Source organism: Geotrypetes seraphini, chromosome 14 (genome assembly GCF_902459505.1).
Source record: "Geotrypetes seraphini chromosome 14, aGeoSer1.1, whole genome shotgun sequence".
In the NCBI taxonomy this organism is placed as follows: Eukaryota; Metazoa; Chordata; class Amphibia; order Gymnophiona; family Dermophiidae; genus Geotrypetes; species Geotrypetes seraphini.
The window spans coordinates 74,977,301-75,001,359 of NC_047097.1; the positions used below are offsets into that span (position 1 = coordinate 74,977,301).

General features: G+C 41.2%; 1 protein-coding gene across 8 annotated transcripts in view; it reads left to right on the forward strand.

Annotated features, from left to right (window-relative positions):
- The window catches only part of GLCE (glucuronic acid epimerase), an 84,087-nt gene that overhangs the window by 50,265 nt on the left and 9,763 nt on the right, over nt 1–24,059 (forward strand). For all 8 annotated transcript variants that reach the window (XM_033920014.1, XM_033920009.1, XM_033920016.1 and 5 more), the window contains 3 exons: nt 2,009–2,214; nt 3,384–3,510; nt 18,994–19,090. In XM_033920014.1, coding sequence (XP_033775905.1) covers nt 2,009–2,214; nt 3,384–3,510; nt 18,994–19,090 — 430 coding nt within the window. The remainder of the gene's footprint in view (nt 1–2,008; nt 2,215–3,383; nt 3,511–18,993; nt 19,091–24,059) is intronic.

A 24,059-nucleotide genomic window follows, 5' to 3' on the forward strand; every position in this document is an offset into this window, starting at 1 on the left:
ACAAAGTAAAGACCCCCACACACTCCCCCAGTGTTCACTGACCTCCTCACATCCCCACAAAGATCAGAATAAAAAAGTACCTACCAGTCTCCAGAACATCAGCACCTGGTATAGGAAAGCCTAGTAGAGCTACGCACAGGTGTTTTAAATAGCCTGGGGGGTAGGCTAATGAACCTTAGAGAGGGGGGACCCCAGTTCATAAGCCACTCTAACCACTACATTTATGGTTGAACACATGCGTGTCCCCCCCCCGAACCCTACTCTACTGCCATACAGGTGCCACCTGCAGCCATAAGGGTTATTGGGGTTGTAGACAGGTGGGTATAGTGGGTTTTGGGGGAGTTCTAGTGAGATGTTTATGTGGCACCCTTTATGTGAATTCACAGAAGTCCCCTGTAAGATGTCCCACTGCTCTGTTGCCATCTCCAAATGGTCTTGTTCTGGGCATTTGGGACTTGGACAAAATTTGGGTCTAAAATGTGGTGTAAAGATAGACATCCTGGTGGTCTGGGTGACCCGACTGCCTGGACATCCAGATAGATGATTTAAAAAATTTTAAAAAAATTAGATGTATTTTTCAAAAATGGGCATTTTTCCACTGCCGACTTTGGGCATCTAGCGCCATATGTCCAAATTGGACGTAGACATATGTTTGGATTATGCCCCTCGAAGGTCATCCAGTGGAGGTCATTGGCTGAGGTTTGCTGATCAGCTTTCCAATTGTTTGTTTCCCAATTCTTAGTCCAGCTTAGTAAAAGGGACCCTTTATTTTCATATAGGCCACTTTCAGTTTTAACAAACCACCTACTCTGATGAACGGGTCACAGTGGTTTACAGATACAGAAAGAGAAAGATAAGGACACCAAATTTGAATAGAAAGTGAAAATCATGCACACAAGAAAAAAACTGTAACCCTGTGTACTTGAATCAGACTTAAGTGACTGCACCAAAGCATCTCCATAAGCCATGCTGATTTTAAATAAAGAGGTAACCTGCTCCATAACAGACTTTACTAAAAGTCCTGCACTAAAATGAGCGACTAAAATGGTTGCTGTACAGAGAGAGATTGGAGAAACTGGGCCTCTTCTCCTTGAAAAGAGGAGACTGAGAGGGGACATGATTGAAACATTCAAGATAATGAAGGGAATAGACTTAGTAGATAAAGACATGTTGTTCACCCTCTCCAAGGTAGAGAGGACGAGAGGCCACTCTCTAAAGTTAAAAAGGGGATAGATTCCGTACAAACGTAAGGAAGTTCTTCTTCACCCAGAGAGTGGTCGAAAACTGGAACGCTCTTCCTGTTGAACCAGAACGTACAGAGGTAGGGCTAGTCTCAGTTAGGGCACTAGTCTTTGACCTAAGGGCTGCTGCGGGAGCGGACTGCTGGACGCAATGGACCACTGGTCTGACCCAGCAGCGGTAATTCTTATGTTCTTATGAAACATTCAAGATACTGAAGGGAATAGACTTAGCAGATAAAGACAGATTGTTCACCCTCTCCAAGGTAGGGAGAACGAGAGGGCACTCTCTAAAGTTAAAAGGGGATAGATTCCATTCAAACGTAAGGAAGTTCTTCTTCACCCAGAGAGTGGTAGAAACTGGAATGCTCTTCCGGAGGCTGTTATAGGGGAAAACACCCTCCAGGGATTCAAGACAAAGTTGGACAAGTTCCTGCTAAACTGGTGAGACTGGACTCATTTGGAGCACTGGTCTTGACCTTGGGGCCGCCATGTCAGTGGACTGCTGGGCAGGATGGACCATTGGTCTGACCCAGCAGCAGCAATTCTTATGTTCTTATGATCCAGGCTTGATTAGTGCTTGGCTGTCTAGAGAGAGTCCTAGTGCCTGAAATGCTGTAATTGTAACATCAAACTTTTATACCGCAGCTACCTCTTGGTTCAGAGCGGTTAACAAAAGAGAAAGAATACTAAACAGACAATAGTTGATCCTATTTGCCAAACATGGAAGTTGACATAATATTAACAAGTTGTTTGTGTATTTCTTTCAGGTACTTCCTGTGGAAGCTACTAGCCTCTGTCTGGGTCCTGGATGTCTGCCATGACAGCTATAGCTGGCCACTGGTGGTCTTCCTGGTCTCCTGTTGCATTTACCCTTTCGCATCCAGTTGTGCTCACACCTTCAGTGTCATGTCCACCCAAGCCCGCCATATTTGCTTTTTCTTTGATTATGGTGCCCTCAGCCTGTACAGTCTAGGTAAGAGACACATCTCATTTACAGAAATATCACAGTGGCATTCATTATGCAGTTCTGAGGTGTTTTTAAAGAGTGATGCAAGAGGAGAAGCAAACTCACTTTCCTTGCTTTAACTTTTGAAGGTATTGTATTTTGAAGCGTCAGAGTTTTTGGGTGTCAGCAGTGGAAGGCTCTCACACTTGCCTTCCCTATGGAAACCTAGCATGGCATCAGTCTGGAATGGCTGAGATAAAGTGCTTCTCTCTGTACACTAGAAGATCAAACCCATGGCACAGCCCTCAGTCTGTTTTGGGTGACTTTTCTTTATTCTCTGGAGATTTTGCACTTTCACACAAGAAAAAGGGTTTTCTGAATGTGTTCACATTGCCATTATAGTTACTAATTTGATTATTAGGAATGCACATATCTTGTTAGTTGTTGAAAACAAGAATCACTTGGTGCATAAAATAACTGGCCTCATAGTTTACCTGGACAGGATCTTAGAGAGCCTTTTAGTCTGCTCCATATGGGAACCGGTGACAACGGAAGGTACAGGAAGGGGGTTCTGGAGGCCAGCTGCAGGATTTAAAGTGGGACATAAAAATCCAGAATAATTCCTACTCAGTAAATGGATGACTGAATCGTTGGTAACAAGATGATGCAAATTACAGGGATAAAGGGGGAAACCAAGCAATGGAGTGGCTTGCTTTGTGTTTCTAAAAGGGGGGGGTTCAGTTTATTACTCATAAGGACCAGGTTCTCTAAAAATGACACCTTGGTCTACTCTAGGGCATGAAGATCTCAATGAATCTGGAGGGAATAGGGCACATGCAACATTCACTCTAGATTACATGAACCATTCAGAAAAGCTGCATTGCTCCAGCTTAAAGTCTATCAGCATAATACAAAAATGCAGAGAAGCTATATGGGCAGAACATTATATCCTTGTTAGAGACTCCCAACTCGTTACCTTGTCATCAGTAGTACTCTGAAGCTAGAGGAGCTCCACCTTCCAGATCAGGTCTGACACAGGCCCCTGTAGTGGTCACATGACTTTGCCTATTCCCTGAAGCACGCCTCTGATTCCCAAAGGAGGACTCATGGCAGTTTGCTGAGCACAGAACTTGTGTAGATATGACTGAAGAATTGTAATCTTCCTACTTCCAAGAGCTCATTGGTTTTCTTTCCAGGATCTGCCATTGCATACTCTACTTACTCGTTCCCAGAGATGTGGCTGCCTAGTGTGTTCCATGATTGGTATGTGCCCATCGCAGTAATGAACACAGCTGTCTGCACAGGGATATCATGCTACTCCAGGTAGGACTGAGGATTCAGCAGGTACTTATGTAAATCTAGTTTCAAGTTAATTGGAGAGCCAGCAAAGCAGTTGACAATATTTAAAAATAATAGTGTAGAAAAAGAAATGTAAGTAAATCAATACAGAATAAAGAAAATAGAAAAGGCAGAGGCAAAAAAGAGAATAAAGAGGCAAAGTTAAGATGCTGAGCCTGTAAGATAATAGCCAGTTACAGCAGTCTGTGTTTCCAGATCAAGCCAAGACACCATTTTACAATTTAGGGCAAATAGCACACAAGAAAAAAAATGTCTTGAGGGCTATCTTAAATTTTAAATAGGATGACTCCAAGTGCAATGATGCTATGTATATGGCAAAAAGAAGGAACTGTCAGGAGATTCTGTTGTAGAGGTCACAGCAACCTAGAAGAGCGGTAGATCTGAACAGAAAAGTCTATGGACTACTGCTTTGAAAGTGATTCTGGAGAATATGGTTTAGAGAAGAGACGTTCCAGGGTCATATTTCTGTGATCCAGTCAGGAGTTTGACTTCAGCATTTTGGATCAGTTGGAGTCACCTAATATCTGCTAACAGAGTATTGCAGTAGTCTAGGTTTTTAGTTACCAGAGGGTAAAGCACAATTCTAACAACTTTCCGGTCATTTTCTTATCGAGAAACAGATGTATGATTGAAAGTTACTTTTCAATCAGCCCTCCTACTTAAAAGCTAGTAATATGCAAACTAATCTTTTGCATATTAGTACATTTAATAGTGCAATAGCAACGATAAATAGTAACTTAGTAAATGAGGACAGATAAAGACCATCCAGTCACTGAAGCCCTCCCCAGCCCATCCTAGGACACAGACCATGCAAGTCTACCCAGTTCCGGCCTTAGTTCTTCACAGCCGCAGCAGCACTTGACGCAAACACCCTTGGGGTTTAAAACCAGTTGTTTGCAAAGGAAATACTATAGAAAGCAACAGAGCACCTGAGCTATTGACTATCTTAGAAGGTAGTAAAAATGTTGTTACCCTTCACTGAATGATCTTCTCGGTTACACAGATATGCACTCAACGCAATGGCACTCCTCGTAGGGTGTCCATGATGATCAGGACTCGTTAAAATTTTCACTCTGGATTATGCTTTACAAGATAGTCATCTCTGTTGGCTGATTTGTTGGGTCTAATTAGGACCCGACACCTTTACAAGGAATGGGACGATTCATCACAGCCATTTCAACAGGGCCACAATGAAATCGTCCTCTCCACAATGAACCGCGATGAATCCCGGTGCCTCTCCTCCTCTCTTCCCCCCACCCCCACCCTCCCATGGTGTCTCTCCTCCTCTCTTCCCCCCCACCCTTCCATGGTGCCTCTCCTCTCTTCCCCCCCACCCTCCCATGGTGCCTCTCCTCTCTTCCCCCCCATACCTGTTCAAACATTCGCCGGTGCATCTCCCTCCCACCCCGGTGAGCCAGCCTTGGCTCCCTTCTGACATCACTACCTAGTCACAGGGCCAGGATGTAATGTCAGAGGGGAGATGAGGCAGAAGCAAGCGGGGGTGGGGTCAAAAATGCTGCTCGCACTGGCGCACTTTTCAAAAGGTATGCAGGATGGGGAGGGGTATGGGAGGACGCTCCTACTTTGAGGATGTGGGGATGCTGGGGGCAGAGGCCCCCCCCCCAAAGATATCAGGATGCAGGAGGACATTCATACTTTGGGGAGGTGTGGAGGGGTCAGGATACAGGGGGGCACTCATACAAAGCAAAGCAAAGGATCAAGTACGCAGCCTTGGAATCACCCTAGATGCAGACCTATCACTAATGAGTCATGTCTCACAGGTAGTATCAACCTCCTTCTACTACCTGCACCAGCTATGGAAATTTCATCCATACTTCTCAGAAGGAGAATTCACCCAACTGCTCTACGCCTATATCTTATCACGCATGGACTACTGCAACACGCTGCTTGTTGGACTATCTGCAACGAACCTGCAAAGATTGCAACATGTACAAAATGGAGCAGTTCACCTTTTGAAGAACCTGACTATTCGCAACTCCGTCGCTCCAGCTCTGGCTACCAATTTGGAAACGTTGCATCTTTAAAGCTCTTACACTAGCATTCAAATTCTTCGACAGAATGGTCCCATCCTACATGGCAAAAAAACTAACAATCTACCCCTGCGATCAAAAGCTGAGAGAATAATAATAACTTTAATAATAATAATAATAATAATAACTTTATTTTGTATACCGCCATACCCAGAGAGTTCTAGGCGGTTCACAGTAGTTAATAAGATTACACATGAAAATAACGTTGGAATATACAATTTTTTGGAATGTACATGTCGTTGAAGTTAACAGGAATTTAACGAGATGAAGTCGATATAAAATACCATCAGTAGGAATATACAAGTAATATACAAGGAGAATACAAGGAGAATGATACAAGGAGAATACAAGGAATATGCAAGGAATATACTGGGAATATAGTACATGGAATATACATGAGTGACCGGGAAGTTAATAGGTTTGGAGGGGACCTAGGGGGGGAAGGTGGGGGTTCAAGTGTATTGAAGGGAGTAGAAGTCGCGAGAGGGAGTGTTAGGGATTCTGTCTGTGGAATAAGTGAGTTTTGAGTTTTTTTCTGAAGTCCAGGTAAGTGGGGGCGTCAAGTATAATTTGGGCAAGCCATGAGTTTATTTTGGCCGCCTGGAAGGAGAAGGTTTTGTCAACAAATCGTTTGAGAGGGCATAGTTTTAGGGAGGGGAAGGCGAATAGATGAATTCTGCGAGAGTTCTTATTGTTGTGATTTAATTTAAAGTGGGGGATGAGGTAGCTTGGGGATAGACCAAACACCGTTTTGAAGCTGAGGCATGCGAACTTGAACAGTACTCTGGATTCAAATGGCAGCCAGTGCAGTTTATGGTAGAAAGGGGTGATATGTTCCCATTTGTTTAGGCCAAATATCAAGTTTCAAGTTTATTCAAGTTTCAAGTTTATTAAATTATTTGATTAAACGCTTTTCCAAATACAAAGCGTTTTACATAAAATAAATATAAGGCGGACAGCAGTGTTCTGAATCAGTTTTAGTCTCCTGGTGGTTTTCTTCATGGCGCCTAGGTAAATGATATTGCAATAATCGAGGATGCTGAGAATGGAAGATTGTACTAACAGTCGGAATGAGTTGTCATCAAAGTATTTTTTTATGGTGCGGAGTTTCCAGAGCACCGAGAAGCATTTCCTGATGGTAAGATCAGTGTGTTTCTCAAGGGAAAGGTGTTTGTCTAGGGTGACTCCTAGTATTTTTAGGGTTTGTTCTAGGGGAAAGTCCGATCCATTCACTTGGATTGAGGTAGTTTTGAGTTTGTCGTTGGGGGAGGCCAGGAAGAATTTAGTTTTGTCAGCGTTTAATTTTAGTCTATGGGATAGCATCCAGAGTTCTATCTGCCTGAGTAAGTGTGATATAGAATCAAGCAGCTCTAGGGTGAAACTGGTTAGAGGGATGATTATTGTGATGTCGTCTGCGTAAATGAAGAATTTGAGCTTGAAGTTGTGCAGGAGGTTTCCCAGGGAGACGAGGTAGATATTGAATAGGGTGGGGGATAGTGGCGAGCCCTGGGGGACACCACAAGAGTTGTCCCAGCTATGGGAGTAGGAGTCGTTCTTGATGACTCTGTAAGATCTATTTTTTAGAAACCCGTTAAACCAGCTGAGAACCTGTCCGGAGATGCCGATGTGTGCAAGGCAGTTTAGGAGAATGGTGTGGTCAACTAGATCGAAAGCACTGCTTAGGTCAAGTTGCAAGATTAGGGCGCTGGAGCTCTGGCTGAAGAGCGAGTGCAGGTGGTCGAGAAGAGAGGCAATGATGGTTTCGGTGCTGTGGCCAGAGCGAAAGCCTGATTGGTTGTCGTGTAAGATGTCGAATTTGTCCAGGTATGTGGTGAGTTCAGCATTTACTGCCCCCTCAGTTATTTTGGTGACTAGTGGGATGCTGGCGATGGGTCTGTAATTAGATGGGATGTTGGGAGGTTCTTTTGAGTTTTTTGTAATTGGGGTTATCAAGATGTGGCCTTGTTCTGCTGGGAAGTTTCCGGCGGATAGTAGAGCGTTGACCCATGACAGCATGTTGGCTTTGAAGTGGGCTGGAGCAGTTTTCATGACATTGGGGGGGCAAGTATCTAGTCTGCAGTAGGAGTTATTGTATTTGTTGTAGTATTTGTTGAAGGATTGCCAGTCTATGGGTGTGAAATGATTCCAACTTAGGTCGGTTCTGGATCCTAGAACACAGTTGGATGTGTTTGTGTCATTGAAGATGGGGAAGTACCCATCGGGATTGGCCGGGGGCGTTATAGATGATCTTAATTTTTGTATTTTGAAATTGAAGAAGTCTGCTAGGGTGCTGGCTGTTAGGGTGGAATCCTCCCGGGTGTTCGTGAGTGTCTCAAGATTGTAGAGGTCGTTGACCAGGTTGAAAAGGTTTCTACTGTTGTTTGTGACGTTTCCTATTTTTTGGGCGTAGAAATTTTTTCATTTTTCCTTGGTGAGGTTTTTGTAGTATTTTACTTTTGATCTCCACTCAGCCCTGTGCTCTTGAGTACCAGATTTAGACCATACTCTTTCTGATTTTCTTAGGTCTCTCTTTAGCAGTAGCACCTCGGAGTCATACCATCCCTCTAGATTTGTGCTTCTCTTTCTGCGGATTTTTAAGGGGGCAATTTTGTTTAGAATGTTTGTGCTGTCTTTAGTCCATGAGGACATGAATTGATCTGTTTCTGTATTCTGAGTAATGATAGTCTCATAGTGGGACCAGAATTCTATTGGGTCGATCTTACCTCTGGAAGTGTGGGTTTTATTGGTTCTTGTTTTATTATTTATGTTGGCTCTTTGCTGGCAGTCTATAGTGAAGTAACATAATCTGTGGTCAGACCATAGGGAGTCTGACCAGTTATCTTCTTTCCAGTAGAGTTTGGGGTTGATTGGTTCTTTAGAGGAGAAAGTCACCAGGTCTAACTGATGACCTTTTTGATGGGTTTTGGTTGGGACTGTCCACCCCACCGGCATGAACCCTCCTTCTGGAAAGTGCCCACAAATACTCCCACTTCCTACCCAAATTATGGAACGTTATCCCACTAACCATCAGATCACTGTCAGGCTTACTAAATTTCAGGCAAGCGATAAAAACCCACCTTTTTACCTGACTCTCTTAAACACCCCCCTAACCTTTAATTCTAGCCCAGCTGAATGTGCCCTCCACTCATCTTACAGATGTAACTAAGTCTCTAGTCGCACTCTCGGGGCTCACTATGCAAGATCTTACCCCCCTACTACATGTACCTATACCAAGGATGCCTAAAATATATAGCTGTGACATTCATTTTTGTTATATTGGACTTTGTATGATACTTAGTTTTGTACATACCATGACAGGAATGAATCTCACAAGCTTGCTTTGCTTTGTGGTGGCTGGTGTGGTGTCTTTGTGAATAGATTCTTGTCTGCCCACTACAGCACCTTTCTTCACACATCTACTGTACAATGAATGATATTTATTTAAAATCATTCCTGTCTCGCACCATCTCCAGACCTAGACAGGTTACAACAAAAATATACACAATAGAATAAAAGTCAGATAAAATTAATATTAACCCCCCTCATCAACTATAAAACATCTAGTCAGTCTAACTAATGACATCACGATGAGCGTTGCATAGGATCCCCTTATGTGAGCAACTGGAGTCCTGTGACATCTGCTGGCACTTTGCTCTATAGCAAGGACTAGTTCCCCTCTCTTCTTTTGAAGCTTCCTCTTCACCAATTTTTTGCTTCAGATTGGATGGTTGTCGGCAGGCCAACAATGGTAGATCCGGGGCCTCTTTCAGCAATTCGTCCTCCTGGAGCAGTGGCTGTAAGTCTGGTATGATTTTCTCAGTTTTTCCAGCTCTGAGATTTACTTTTCTTTGGACTACAACAGATTTTTCCTGGTGCTTTTAAGAGAAGAGGCAATCTTCCTGTAGATGGTTTTGGAATTGGAGCCTTTTAATCTTAGGATTAATCCTTGTACTTGGCTGTATCATGTGGCAGTTACATAGTAACACAGAACTGATAGCAGATAAAGACCTGCCCAACAGGGCGGCAGAGCCACACCTGCCACTGTGTGCAGTTACATTTCTTTAGAATTAAACACTGGTACTGCAAATGAGCAGTTGGCAATTTGCCACTAGGCCAGCCACATATGCCTTTGTTTCCCTCCAAAATACCAAGCATACTTACTAAGTCTATGTATGATATGTGAAAAGGGGAGGGGTGATGTGTGTGAATCATGGCAGAGGAGTTGACAAAGGAGGAAGGTGACGTTTGTGCTGTGGTGGGGAAGGGGAGAGGTCAAGGAAATATAGACGTAGCTGTTGAATAAAACTAACCAAATTTCAGTTAAAAGAAGAAGGAAGATGGACAAAAGGTACTTTAGATATCCTACAGGTGACTATACTCTATGGCTGGTAGTGGGGATATATTCTTAGCAGTAACTGGGCAGACTGGGTGTATTGGAGGAAAGGCAGGAGAAGTGAGATATGATAGAGACGTTTAAATACCTATGTGACGTAAATGTGCAAGAGATGTGTCTTTCAATTGAAAAGAAACTCCAGAATGAGGGGGTGGGATGAAGTTAAGAGTGATCTAAGGAAATACTTTTCAACAGATGAATGGAATAGTCTCCCAGTAGAGGTGGTGGAGACAGACTGGCCCAGATTCTGTATAGGATGCCCTCCCAGGTGGTAGACATTCACGGATTATGATGTCGTTGTCGGAGATCAACCAAGTTTCTGTTAAGAAGACAAAGTCGGGGTTAGTCTCCTCTAGCCAATCTTTAACTAGCTGGGCTTTGTTCCTGATAGATCGGATGTTTAAATAGAAACCTAGGATCTTTTGGTAGTGAGGAGCGTCAACAGGGGCTGAGTATGCAATTTTCTTCAATGATCGGCATATGTTTCTGTGAGGTTTCTTTGGTTTGCGAGAGGGGGGGACAACTGGGATATGGAAAGGGTCCCATTCAGAGCAGTCAAGAATGAGGCGTTGAGCAGGCCTATTGGGTTCTGGGAAGGTAGGTCGAGGTCTAATGAGGATTGAGATAGGAGAGGAGAGTAATGCCTTGGTTAACCAGCTTTTGTAGCAGGCCCAGTAAAACATGAGAAATAGAGTTAGGTAGTAGTGTAAGGAAGCCATCATGCAATGAGAGATGGTACAGGGTTTAAGATATCTTGGACTAGAAAGAGTAAACATGCAGAGTACTTATCTGTTTGGCTGGTGGGTTGTTGTCCGCTGGTTTTGGAGTGATCCTGGGGTTGGTGAAGGAATAGGTGGAGTGAGCACTAATTTCCGAAGAGGGAGACGCAGGAACTGGTGGATGACGGTGGATGGTGCTGAATTGTTGGACTTGGAGATTTGGTGTCCTCGTGGTGTTCTATGAGGAGATGGCGACTACTCATGCAGAGTAGCTGTGCTGTTAGTGGCGGTTGGACGGGTCAGTCGCTGTTGACGCTGGGACTTTTCAGCAGGTTCCCCTGCTGGTTCGGGGTAGGGGGCGGGGCAGTGCTCCCACGCTCGTTGGTCGGCCCCGAAGATGTTCTCTGCCCGCTGGTTTCGGTGCGGGGGACGGCTGGAGAAAAGCTGCTGGTGCTGGTGCTTTTTTTGCTGGATCCCCTGCTGGATCGGGGGAGGGGGCGGAGCAGTGCTCCCACGCTCGTTGGTCGGCCCCGAAGTTGTTCTCTGCCCGCTGGTTTCGGTGCGGGGGACAGCTGGAGAAAAGCTGCTGGTGTATGGTTTGATGAAGAACTATTAGTATTCAAAAGGGAATTAAGAAAACTGGAGAAAATTTGGTTAAAAACAGGAAAGGATGAAGATAAGGTGAGCTGGAGAAGTAAATTAAAACAATATAAAACATTAATTACAGATAAACGAGCTAATTATTACGCAAATAAAATTGAATCAGCAAACAATAATAGTAGAGAATTATTCAAATTGATAAATAATTTATCTGACATTGATTCAAAAAAATGTTCTAAAAAGGAATGTCCACCTTCTGCTAATGACCTTGCAGATTTTTTTAACAAGAAAATTATTCATCTTAGAGCAACTTTATTATCATCATATGATCCTTTACATATCCTAAATGAATATCAGACAGACGGCCTCAGAGCAGATATGATCTGGTCACATTTTGAACCTTTAGATTGGAATTCGTTTTGCACATTGTTAACTAAATATACAAAAAAGAACTGTCTTTTGGACAATTGTCCTCTGAATATTCTTAAAGCTGACCTTTTTAATTGGACAACATGTTTATTAAGTAATGGTCAATTTCCAAATGAGTTAGGTCACATTTTAATCACGCCTATATTGAAAACCAAGAAAGAATCTATTGCTTTAAAATCCAACTATCGGCCAATAGCCAGCATCCCGTTATTTACAAAAGTTATGGAAGGGACGGTTATTCCGCCTTGGTGGAATTTATTGAAAAGCATGATATCCTTCATGACTGTCAATCAGGGTTCCGTTCAGGGCACAGTACGGAGACGAAATTAGCTTCCCTGTTTATTTAGTGAAGGTTCAAATGCACTGATCATTTAGTTGGATCTTTTGATCTGGTCGATCACAAGATATTGTTAGACTGTTTTGATTCAATAGGTATTTCAGGAAAAGTTTGGAACTGCTTTGAAGGTTTCTTAAGATCAAGGCGTTATCAAGTGTTTAGCGAAGATAGTTATTCTTTTCCCTGGAGTAATTCTTGTGGGGTACCATAGGGCTCTCCACTGTCACCTACTTTGTTCAATATATATTTAGCTCCATTAAGAAAATTATTGCAAAGTCTGGGAGTCAAATTTTTTATTTACGCAGATGATATCACCAGAGTACTCCCACTTATGACCTTTACAGGGGAAGTAATAAATCGAATTTCTTCATTATTAACCCATATTGAGCAATGGACAAAGAGGGCAAAACTTAAATTGAATCCGGAAAAATCAAAATTTTTCCTAGCCAGTCCTTCTGATACTATAAAAGAAAAAGAACTATACTTGAATGGACAAACTTTTCAAATTTCTACTTCTATTAGAATTTGGGGCATTATATTGGATCGTCATTTAACATGAGTTAAAAAATGCTGTATAATTTTGTGGAAGCTCTGGATGATAAAAACATTTTTTGATAAGGCATCATTTAGATTATTGATACAATCATCCATTCTGGATTATTGCAATATAATATATGTGGGATCCCAAAAAAAGCTTCAAAAAAGACTGAGACTTATACAGAATACGGCAGTTCGTTTAATTTCTGGGCTGAAAAAACACAATCATGTTACTTCATCCTACAAACAGTTGCATTGGCTGCCTTTTGAGGCTAGAATACCAGTTTTAAAGGACTGTTTGTTATGGCTCCTAATCACTTGACTTTGTGTTTTGAAAGATACAAACCTAAAAGAACAACTCAAGGGCAATACCTATTTGTTTTTCCGATCATTAAGCCTTGCCGTTACAAGAGATACCTTGACAAATTGCTTGGTTTTCAGGCAGGTAAAATGGATTCATGGCTAAGTTCTATTATTTCTCAGGCCCATTCCTACATGTCCTTTAGGAAACTATTGAAAACGGATTTATTCGAAAAGTTTGTAAATTGATGTTCCAGAATATGGATTGGAAATTTGCACACTGATTTTACAGTTGTACTTTTTAAGGAATATCTATCTATTTTTATTAATGTATTTTATTCAACTATTGTATATTTTTAGTACTGTATGTGAACCGCCTAGAACTATATGGTAGGGTAGTATATAAAAACAAAATTATTATTATTCTTATACGGCCACCTAGGTCCGCCTAAGGCTAAGGCTACTTCCAGCCCATGGCATGCCCACGCCTAGTCTTAGGCAAGCTTAGGCGCCTCCAATGTAGATGGCCTGACTTGCATCCCAATTGGCTGGTTAGGCAGCAGTTGGCTGTCTACAACTGGGATGCCGTTTATAGAATTTGGCTCACTATGTTTGAATTCAAGAAAGCGTGAGACAGGATCTCTTAGAGAGAGGAGAAGATAGTGGATTCAGTGGATGGGCAGATTGGGTGGGCCATTTGGCCTTTATCTGCCATCATGATTCTATGTTTCTATACTCATAGAGCTCTATGACCTCACAATGCAGGTGTAAAGGGAGAGGAGGAGATAGTGGATGCTGCGGATGGGCAGACTGGGTGGGCCATTTGACCTTTATCTGCTGTCATATTTCTAGCTGGCAGCAAAGGGATTTCTTGTGTTTTCCTAAATTAATGGTCTTATTTATCTGCATTGGCATTTTGCACTGCTACTTAATGTTTTTATGTGTGGGGTATAAATCAGTGTTGTGTTATTGTTTTAGTGGGATAAAGCAACTGGGCTTCATCCCTTGCTATGAAGGATCCTGCTCAACTCATGACTTAGAAAATACTGTTGTGCATTAGCTCTCGAGGGTTCTGTTTCATAGTAGAAGACAGGTGAACATCACCAATAGGTTCTCAACCTATTTATTGACTTTCACATTAAAGAAGCTAACAATTAGCAAACAATAATGACAGTCTTGATACCTTCCAAGCAAAATCAGCACTGATTGTTCTACAATTCTTCAGCTTGCCAAAATAAATAAGAACCCCGCAGGGCAAGTACTGCAGCTGTTTGGGAGCCTTTTCCAGGAGCAATGCTTTTCATCTCTGCCAGACACAGAATACCTAGAGAAGAAAACAGCTCTACCGGATGAGTTCCAGAAGCAGGTGGGAAATAACGCAAAGATCCAATAGGAGAGTAAACTTTGCAAGTAAGATAGAATGGAGGGTTAAGTGAGTGCCCAAGATCAGAAGCAGCAGCTCAGCTGGGCTTTTCTGCTTGTTAACCAAGCCAGTCTTAACCACGAGGCACTGATTTTAGAACAGGCGTCCCCTGCGCTCTCTTTCCAGCACGTGTCAGGAAAGGCTTTCTTTAAATTCACCCTAGGATAGGATTAGGTCTTTACGGATCCTGTATCAGACCTAGTGGGGGGCTCCTTCCCTTGCCACACACATACACCCCTGGCCTTCCCCCCATACTTTTATTTCCCCAGTGCAAAGTTGCTGCCCATGTCGGCATCGGGACCTGCGCCTAGGAAGTGACAACAAAGCGTGAGCCGACACGGAAAAGTTAAAAAGGGGAAAGGGAAGGGGGGGAGGGGCACCACCCACCCTCACTACGCCACTAACTAGACCCCAATGCACTAATATTGCAGTGAATTCATTGTAATGGCAGTAAATAATCCCATTTGTAAACTGGAAGAACTTTGGGGAAGCCACATTGCTTCGGATCTTGTAATCCTCAATTGCCAAACCTGAGCAAACTCTATCTGGAAATCAGCTACGCTGGGGTTCCGGACGGCTTTTTAAAACTCGCCACTTTGTCCGGGTTTTGAAAAGTATTTCCCCCGCTTCAGGTGATTGAGGCCAGCAGCGTGCCAGATTTTAAAAGGAAATGGGATACACACGTGGGTTCTCTAGGGAGGTAAAATCAAGGGGGATAGGTCATTAGAGTGGGCAGATGTTGGGCTATGGCCCTTTTCTGCCGTCATCTTCTATGTTTCTATGTTTCTTTGCCCTAGAGATCAATCAGTCCAATTGCCACAACATGAAAATTCCACAAACGAAAGAGATCACAGAATGAACAAGAAAGCGATGACTTTGAAGATTGCACATTTCAGATGGGCTTAGATCTAATTGAGTTAGTGAGACGCTTCACAAATGGCTCGCCTTCTCTCATACCACATGACACACCTCATATACCTCCCATACAGAGGCCAGAACCAATGCCAAATTTATCTGAATCATCCAGTCAATATGAACCTCTGTCTGAGCTTAGCGGTCCACAGTTGATAAAAGTGTTTAAGCCCGTTACATTAACGGGTGCTAGAGTAGATGTGTCTGTCTTTCTTTCTTTCTGTCTCTCTCTCTTCTTGGCCACTTTCTACACTCAGGCCCAACAATTGTCCCTTTCTATTCCCTCCCTCCTTCCTTCCTATGTCCTTAGTGTCCTCAGTGCCTCCTTCCTATGTCCTTAGTGCCCCATCCCCTGTCCTTAGTGCCCCCAGTGCCTCCTTCCTATGTCCTTAGTGTCCCTTCCTATGTCCTTAGTGCTCCCAGTGCCTCCTTCTCATGTCCTTAGTGCCCCAGTGCCTCCTTCCTATATGTATGCGATGATTACAACAGAAACAAAAGTTTACAACATACATAAATTCAAGGCAGTATAAAACAAGATACATCAGTTCAGAGCGGTTTGCAAGAAGATACATGCAATGCGAGTGCGAGATGTTTGCAGCAGGCAACAAATGATTACAACAGGGTACAGAAGTACAGAGCGGTTTACAACATGAAACATGAGTTAGGGGCAAATTACAAGAAGAAGCATGCCATGAGAAAGAGAGGTTTATAACAATATACATGTAATGTGGGGGAGAGAGGGGGGGTAATGGGAAGAGAAAGTACTTACAGAGAAACTGAATTGTCAGAGGAAGGGAACTCAGATAATGTTAAAGAGACGGGTCTTCAGAGATTTTCTGAAGTCAGCGTATGACGCGGCCTCGAGAATGGGTTTTACGAGCCATGTGTTCAGTTTGGCTGCCTGGAACGATAGCATTCTGTCAAGGAATCTTTTGTATTAACATGATTTTAGAGATGGGTAATTAAAGAGATTTATTCTACGAGAGTTCTTATTAGCGTAGTTGAGGAAGAATTGGGAGGCGAGGTAAGTTGGGAGCATCCTAAAGACCGCTTTGTAGCTGATGCAGGCAAGTTTGAAGAGTATTCTGGATTCCACTGGCAACCAGTGGAGTATTTGGAAGTATGGGGTGATGTGTTCCCATTTTTTTAATCCAAAGATGAGTCGGACTGCAGTGTTTTGGATTAATCTTAGCTTGTGGAGTGTCTTCTTATAGGCTCCTAGATATATGATGTTGCAGTAGTCTAGTGCAGTGGTTCCCAACCCTGTCCTGGAGGAACACCAGGCCAATTGGGTTTTCAGGCTAGCCCTAATGAATATGCATGAAGCAAATTTGCATGCCTATCACTTCCATCATATGCAAATCTCTCTCATGCATATTCATTAGGGCTAGCCTGAAAACCCGATTGGCCTGGTGTTCCTCCAGAACAGGGTTGGGAATCACTGGTCTAGTGTGCTCAAGATGGATGATTGTACAAGTAATCGAAAGGATGATTCATTGAAGAATTTTTTGATGGTGCGGAGCTTCCATAGTGCTGAAATACTTTTTTTGAACATTAGGTCTGTATGTTTTTCCAGGGTTAGGTGTCTGTCAAGGGTAACTCCTAGTATTTTTATAGTTTGGTCAATTTCATAATCTCGGCCATTCACATGAATCGTGTTGTCATTAATCTTTTCATTGGGAGATGCCAGGAAAAATTTAGTTTTATCTGTGTTCAGTTTTAGTTTGAAGACCTTCATCCAAGCTCTATCTGATTTAGGGTATTGGATAGGAGATTAATGAAGTCTGGCGACATTACCATTCTCATACCTTTTGATCAAACAAAGACTGCCATGACAAACATACTACACAGAACACTAGAAACAGTAGCAACCTGGATGAAAGATCACAAACTGAAACTCAACACAGACAAAATTAAATTCATCCTCCTCGAAAACAAATTAACACAATCAACTATCCCATTCAAACTACCATAAAACTAGTAGGAATGACTATAGACCAATGCTGCACCATGCAACCACAAATAAATAAAACAATACAGAAATCCTTCGTAGTGATGAGAAACCTAAAACAAGTCAGGAAATTCTTCGAAAAAACACAATTCCAGCTTATAGTACAATCTCTAATACTAAGTCTACTAGATTACTGCAACATCCTCTACCTCCCCTGCCCTGCTACAATGACTAAACAACTACAAACAATCCAAAATACAGCTCTGAGACTCATCTACTCATTGAGAAAACACGATCATATTATAGAAGCATATATCAACTCACCTTGGCTACCAATCCAAGAAAGAATACTATTTAAATTCTACTTTATGTTATTTAAAGCCTTAAACGGAGACAGCCCAACCTACCTGAACAACCGCCTCATCCAATCCACCTCAATCAGACATAGAAAAACACACACCCCATTCACACACCCCTCGATCAAAGAAGTAAAACGGAAAAAACTATATGATGGCCTCCTGGCCACTCAAGCAGCTAAACTAGATAACCAAATCTCCAGTCTACTGATAACGACGCCAGACTACAAGACGTTCAGAAAAGAAATAAAAACTACAATCTTCAAGAAATTCCTGAAACAGCTTTAACTTCAAACTTACCGTACTTCCCCCTCCCTCTTCCCGCCACACTGAAACTATATAACCTACTCTTTACCTCTCTAGAAAGGACAAATGTTCTTCCATTGCAATCCTTCGTTTTTTTTTAATCTCTTTTGTAACCCGCCTTGAACCGCAAGGTAATGGCAGAATAGAAATCTCTAATGTAATGTAATGTAATTAGATGTAAAATTGCATTGAAAAAAAAGCAGGCAATCTAAAAGCAATTGCAATAAAGTGGATGAATTAATCAAAATACATACGTGGTTTATAAACATATGCAATGAAAAGAAGGCATCCATGAATCAGAGACATAATAGGAAAAAGAAATGTCTCCTCATAGCATTTTTCCTATTATGTCTCTGATTCATGGATGCCTTCTTTTCATTGCATATGTTTATAAACCACGTATGTATTTTGATTGATTCATCCACTTTATTGCAATTGCTTTTAGATTGCCTGCTTTTTTTCAATGCGATTTTACACTTACTATGTTTTTTATTTGCATTTACATGAACAGGCTTGTTTATTTCCCTTGAACCTAGTAAGAGTTTTGCTTCTTGATCAGACATTGCTCTCTGAGGGCTCTGTGCCTACTTGCCAAGTTATGCAATCACAGCAGCGACTGCAGAAATGTAGGTATTGCCATAATGATAATATTTATGTACAAAAAATACATTTGGAATCCCACATCCCCACATCAGTGGTAGAGCATTTCAGTGCAGATCAAGAGGTCCTTGACTCATATCCAGGTGCTTCCTTGCATACAGGCAGAAGTCTTTATTGGGACAAGCATGTTGCATATCTAAGGGAGAGAAGGGGATGGTAAAAAGGCATGGTTAGGCAGACTTGATAGACCATGTGGCCTACATCTGCCTTCATGTTTCTCTGTTTCTATTTCATGCACATAACTTGATATTTGCATATTGCAATGTATGAGCATTCGATGCTCCTTCACAACCTGGTACAACCTGCACAAAATAGTGATTCTGCCGAAAACACCCCCCCCCCCCCCCAATGCACTAGGATTTCCCTGTTTCCAGACGATTTGGACTGAATTTAGGGAAAGCTGTAATAATGCTCACATGCACTTGAGTTTTATCGGGAGCTTTTCTTGATTGCATCGCTTATGTTTCCTGCAGATTTCCAGAGATAAAGAGACCACTGCTCAGTAAAGTGATCCGCACCCTGGCTTTTACCTACTGCTACCTGTTTGACAGTGTCCCCTTGTTGTACAGGGTAAGGTTGTCAGATGACTTTGAAGCACTTTAATATTACAAGACCCTCATTATGTGGGGTGGGGGGGGGGGGTGAGGGAAGCAACCTTACTCTGCGCTTGGCTGTTGATATTTGATCTTATGGGAAGCCCATTGGATAAATAATTTAAGCTCTTCACGTCCTATTGCTTCCTCCTTGCAGCTTCAGGACAAACTCTTGGACTTGCCAAGACAGGCAGTGACATTCGGTATTGAGTGCTATGATTGGTATTTTAAGTATTTGGGGGAATTTATTATGTTGCTTTAAGAACCTTGAGAAATAGGGTTCTTTTTGGCACCTTGAAAGACTACAATTTTTCAAAATGATTGGGGGTGCCTAAGCTCTTGCTCAGACCCTGCCCCATAATAATCGTACTAATTGTAATGCCATTTTTTCTATTCATTTTCATATATACACATATATAGTTTCATTAGTTCATTGGTTTTGCTTTTTTCACATGTGGTTTAGTTTTTGTCTCCTTCATTGATTTGAATGACGTCATCACGTTTTTGACGTCATCACGTTTTCTTCCGCTTTTTATTTACTGCGGTTTTGCGACTTGGTCACCTCACATTTTTCTTTACAGCCAGCATTCACATGACGGCGTTCTGGTAAGAATTCTCCTCCTTCTTTTGCCTTAGTTTGGCTTTTTACTCTCAATTTTAATTTCCATTGGTTTTGTTTGTGGTTTCACTGCTTCACTTTTCATTTTTAAGTTTTGTTTTCCATGTACACGTTTTATGCCAGTATTTTAGTGACGGCGGCTTAGCTTTAGTTTTCACTTCTTACTTTTATGTATACTTTTTGTGCTAGTGTTCAAGCGCCGGTGGTTTGAAAAACATCCTTTTGGCAAACGTCTTTCTTCTTTTTGATTTACAGTTTTAATTTTTAGTGTCTATCAATGTATGACACCTTAGCCTCATATTAGTTGGGCAAACGTCCTTTCTTTTTATCTACAGTTTTCTTTTTATCTACAGCTTCAATTTTTAGTGTCTATCGATTTGTGACACTTCAGTTTCACATTAGTGTCCTCTTTAATAGATATACCATTTCTATTTTAGATTAATACAGTTTTCTTGAGTGGTCCATACTAGAGGTTATTTATACTCAAAGATCTCCAAGGTACTGCAGTGCTCTTATATCTCATTTATTTTACTCAGTAGGTTTGGTTGTTTTTCATATTCTTTTTCTAATTAGGTTTAATTCCAAGTATACTGAGGGACATTGGTCCTATAATTTTATAAAATATATTTTAGAAAAATATATTTAAATTATAAATTATATTTTAAATTATATATTATATCTTGTTTTTAGCATTTAAATATACATTTTATTATTGCGTGGTTATTGATTGTACAGTGGTTAGACACATTGATTGGTTTTAAATGTTTTTTGTTAAATAAATTACTACACATTGTCTTTTAGGGATTATACATTGGTTACTTTTAATCTTCTTGTGATAATATATTGATTATATATATATTTTTAATAATTTTTTAATTAATAACCATTATATGTAATTATATGTAATTAATTAGTATTAATTAGCTTTTAATTATCTTATTAATTAACAACATATGAAATGTTTAAATTGCTTTGCTGTGACATCTAGATCAAGTTTGATTTTAATTTTATGTGCTGCTTTGATTTTAATTTTATGTGTTGCTATGGTCAATTTTAAATCTATATGATATTTATATGATGAACTTATAATGAATTAGTTATTTATATATTTATATTCATATTTTATGGTTTATGTTTGGTTGATTAAATATATACTTGGTTACATTGATCCTTGAGATTTTTATATGTAAATTGCTGTTTCTATTCTAAATATTTCCCTAATATGTTTTTAATATTTTTTGTTGTTTGAATGTTGTTTATATTTTCATTAACGTATATTATATTATTATAGTGTTCATATGTCTCTATATGCGTTTATATAATTTTACACATTATCTATAGACTCCTGACGCAGGCCGTAGGGCCGAAACATGTACATGTCGGGTCGAGTATCATTGGAAAAATAAAGAATAACCTGATTGTCCAGACGGTTTGAAAGACATCTTTATTTGTTGCACCTTTTCTTTATTGGACAATTCCACTTGTATTGATTATTCATATATACACACACAACATAATCTTATTAACAATACATAATGGTTAACCACAAAATTAAACTACACAAAGCACACTGTAAGGTGCTTCTCAACATTTATTCCTACCAGAACACTTGGCCTTAGTCACATAGATAAATGCTATGCAAATACAGGACCACAAACTAAAATAATGGGCCTGGAAACAGAGGCAGTGGAGATCAGTCCGAGGGACGGAGATTTGGGCTCCCAGTTTTCTTCTGGGAACCTGAGAATGGAGTTGGAGGCCTCGACAACTGCGGGAGAGGGATTGATCCAGACTGAACAGTTTGTGGAAGACTTGCCAGTGGGTGAGCACAAGATTTCACATTCACATTTACACTTCCAATTTCCTCAGTTAAACAAACCCCAGGAAGTAACATTGGATGCCCTGTGGGACTTGGTTGCCACTATTCCTAAAACTCTAACGTCTCAATTAAATCAAGTAGAACAACGGTTTAATATGTATGATAAGAACATTTCAGAATTACAGAAAATTACCACTGATAATAAATTGCAATTAGAAAATCAACAACAGAATATAAATTCTTATAAAGCAGTACAGGAGGCATTAATCAAAGATAATACAAACTTAAGAAGAAAACTTGAATCAATTGAAAATTCCTCAAGAACTAATAATCTTAGACTAATTAATTTTCCAAAGATTACAACAGTAACTCCTAGAGAAATGATTACTCGCTATCTAACGGAAATTTTGGAAGTTTCTGAATCTTCTATACCACCTTTCACTCAGGTTTATTATCTTCCTGTTAAAGACACTAAAGATAAGAAAAATTCACAAGAAGCAAGTCAAGAGCCTTTGGATGTGTCGGCTCTATTAGAATCCTCAGATAGGGAAGTAGCCATTCCGGCAACTTTGCTTATTTCAGTGGCTCTTATAATGGACAAAACATGGTTATTGAAGCTATATTTCAAAAATAAACATAAAGAGTTTCTAGGACTGAGAATTCAAATGTTTCCTGATTTGGCCAGAGACACACAGAGGCGGAGGAAAGAATTTTTGATATTGAGACCAGCAATTACTGCTCTGAGTGCTACCTTTTTTCTTCGGTATCCTTGTAAATGTATAGTACATTATAAGTCGCATAAATTTGTTTTCTTTGAACCCTCACAACTGACAACATTCCTATCACTGTCAAGGCTGGAGAAAGCTCATGATGGATAAAATGATAAATGACTTCCTTAGCACAGTTTTACCTATAACTGTTATTTCTTTTCTTTTTTGATTGCTTAAACTCCGTTTTTACTTAATCTTGGATTTCAAATGATGAGGACTTGAGTGAGATTTAAGATAATCCCTTTTCCTTTCATATATTATATATTATGTTTGAATTATTTTCTTTATTCTTGAATTTTGCTTTCTGTACAAGTATACACTTGATTGTTATATTTGAAAAATTTATAAATAAATAAATAAATAAAAAGTCTGGCACGCTGTCTGCCTCGATCACCTGCACTGGAAGCTTGTTCCAATGATCAACCACTCTCTCTGTGAAGAAATACTTTCTGGTGTCGCCATGAAATTTTCCGCCCCTGAGTTTGAGCAGGTGCCCTCTTGTGGCCGAGGGTCCCTTGAGAAAGAAAATATCATCTTCCACTTCGACACGTCCCGTGAGGTACTTAAATGTTTCGATCATGTCTCCCCTCTCCCTACGTTCCTCGAGAGTGTAGAGCTGCAATTTGTTCAATCTCTTTTCGTACGAGAGACCCTTGAGCCCCGAGATCATCCTGGTGGCCGTCCGCTGAACCGATTCAATTCTGCGCACATCTTTACTGTAATGTGGCCTCCAGAATTGCACACAGTACTCCAGATGAGGTCTCACCATGGCCCTGTACAATGGCATTATGACTTCAGGCTTTCGGCTGACGAAACTTCTATTGATACAACCCAATATCTGCCTAGCCTTAGATGAAGCCTTCTCCACTTGATTGGCAGTTTTCATGTCTGCACTGATGATTACTCCTAAATCTTGTTCTGCTGAAGTCCTAGTTAAAGTTTCTCCGTTCAAGAAGTACGTCCTGCATGGATTTCCGCTTCCGAGGTGCATGACCTTACATTTCTTAGCATTGAAGCCTAGCTGCCAGGTTGAGGACCAACTTTCCAATGTAAGCAGGTCCTGCGCCATATAATTCTGTAAACTGCATTCACTTACTATGGTCTGGCATCTCTGTCCTCCCCTTCCCTCCCTAAGGGATCTGGCATCTCTTTCTTGTTTTTCCTCTCCATCTCCATGGTCCAGCATTTCTCTAATGCTCCCCCATCCCTCAGCGACCCCACTGTGTTCCTCTTGTCCACAGGATTTAATAAGGCAGCTACTCTTGCACTCTCTGGTCTGCTGGCAGTGTGAGTGAAGTAAACATGCTGCCTTCCGCGGCCTGGAAGTTCCCCCTCTGCTACTGCTTCCTGCCTAAGCGGAGACAGGAAGCAGTAGCAGAGGGAAAGCTTCCGGGCCGTGGAAGGCAGCGTGTTTACTTCACTCACACTGCCAGCATCTTAAAGAGTGAAAGAGCGGCTGCAGCAATGAATCCCACCATCTCTCCTCTTCTCTTCCCTTCCCAACTACCCTCCTATCCATTATCTTTATACCCCCTCCCCTCCACACCACCCTTTGGGTCCAACTTCTCTCCCTTTCTTTTCCCTCTCCTTTGTTTCCAGGCCCATTATTTCTTCTCCTTCACCCCTCCCCCTCTTCCCGTTCATATACAGAGTGTGTTGGCATGTTTTTTTAATCTCTAACCTTGTCTGGTGTCTCCCTGGCCTTCCAGGTCTAACTTTGAAAAGTAATTATGACCTG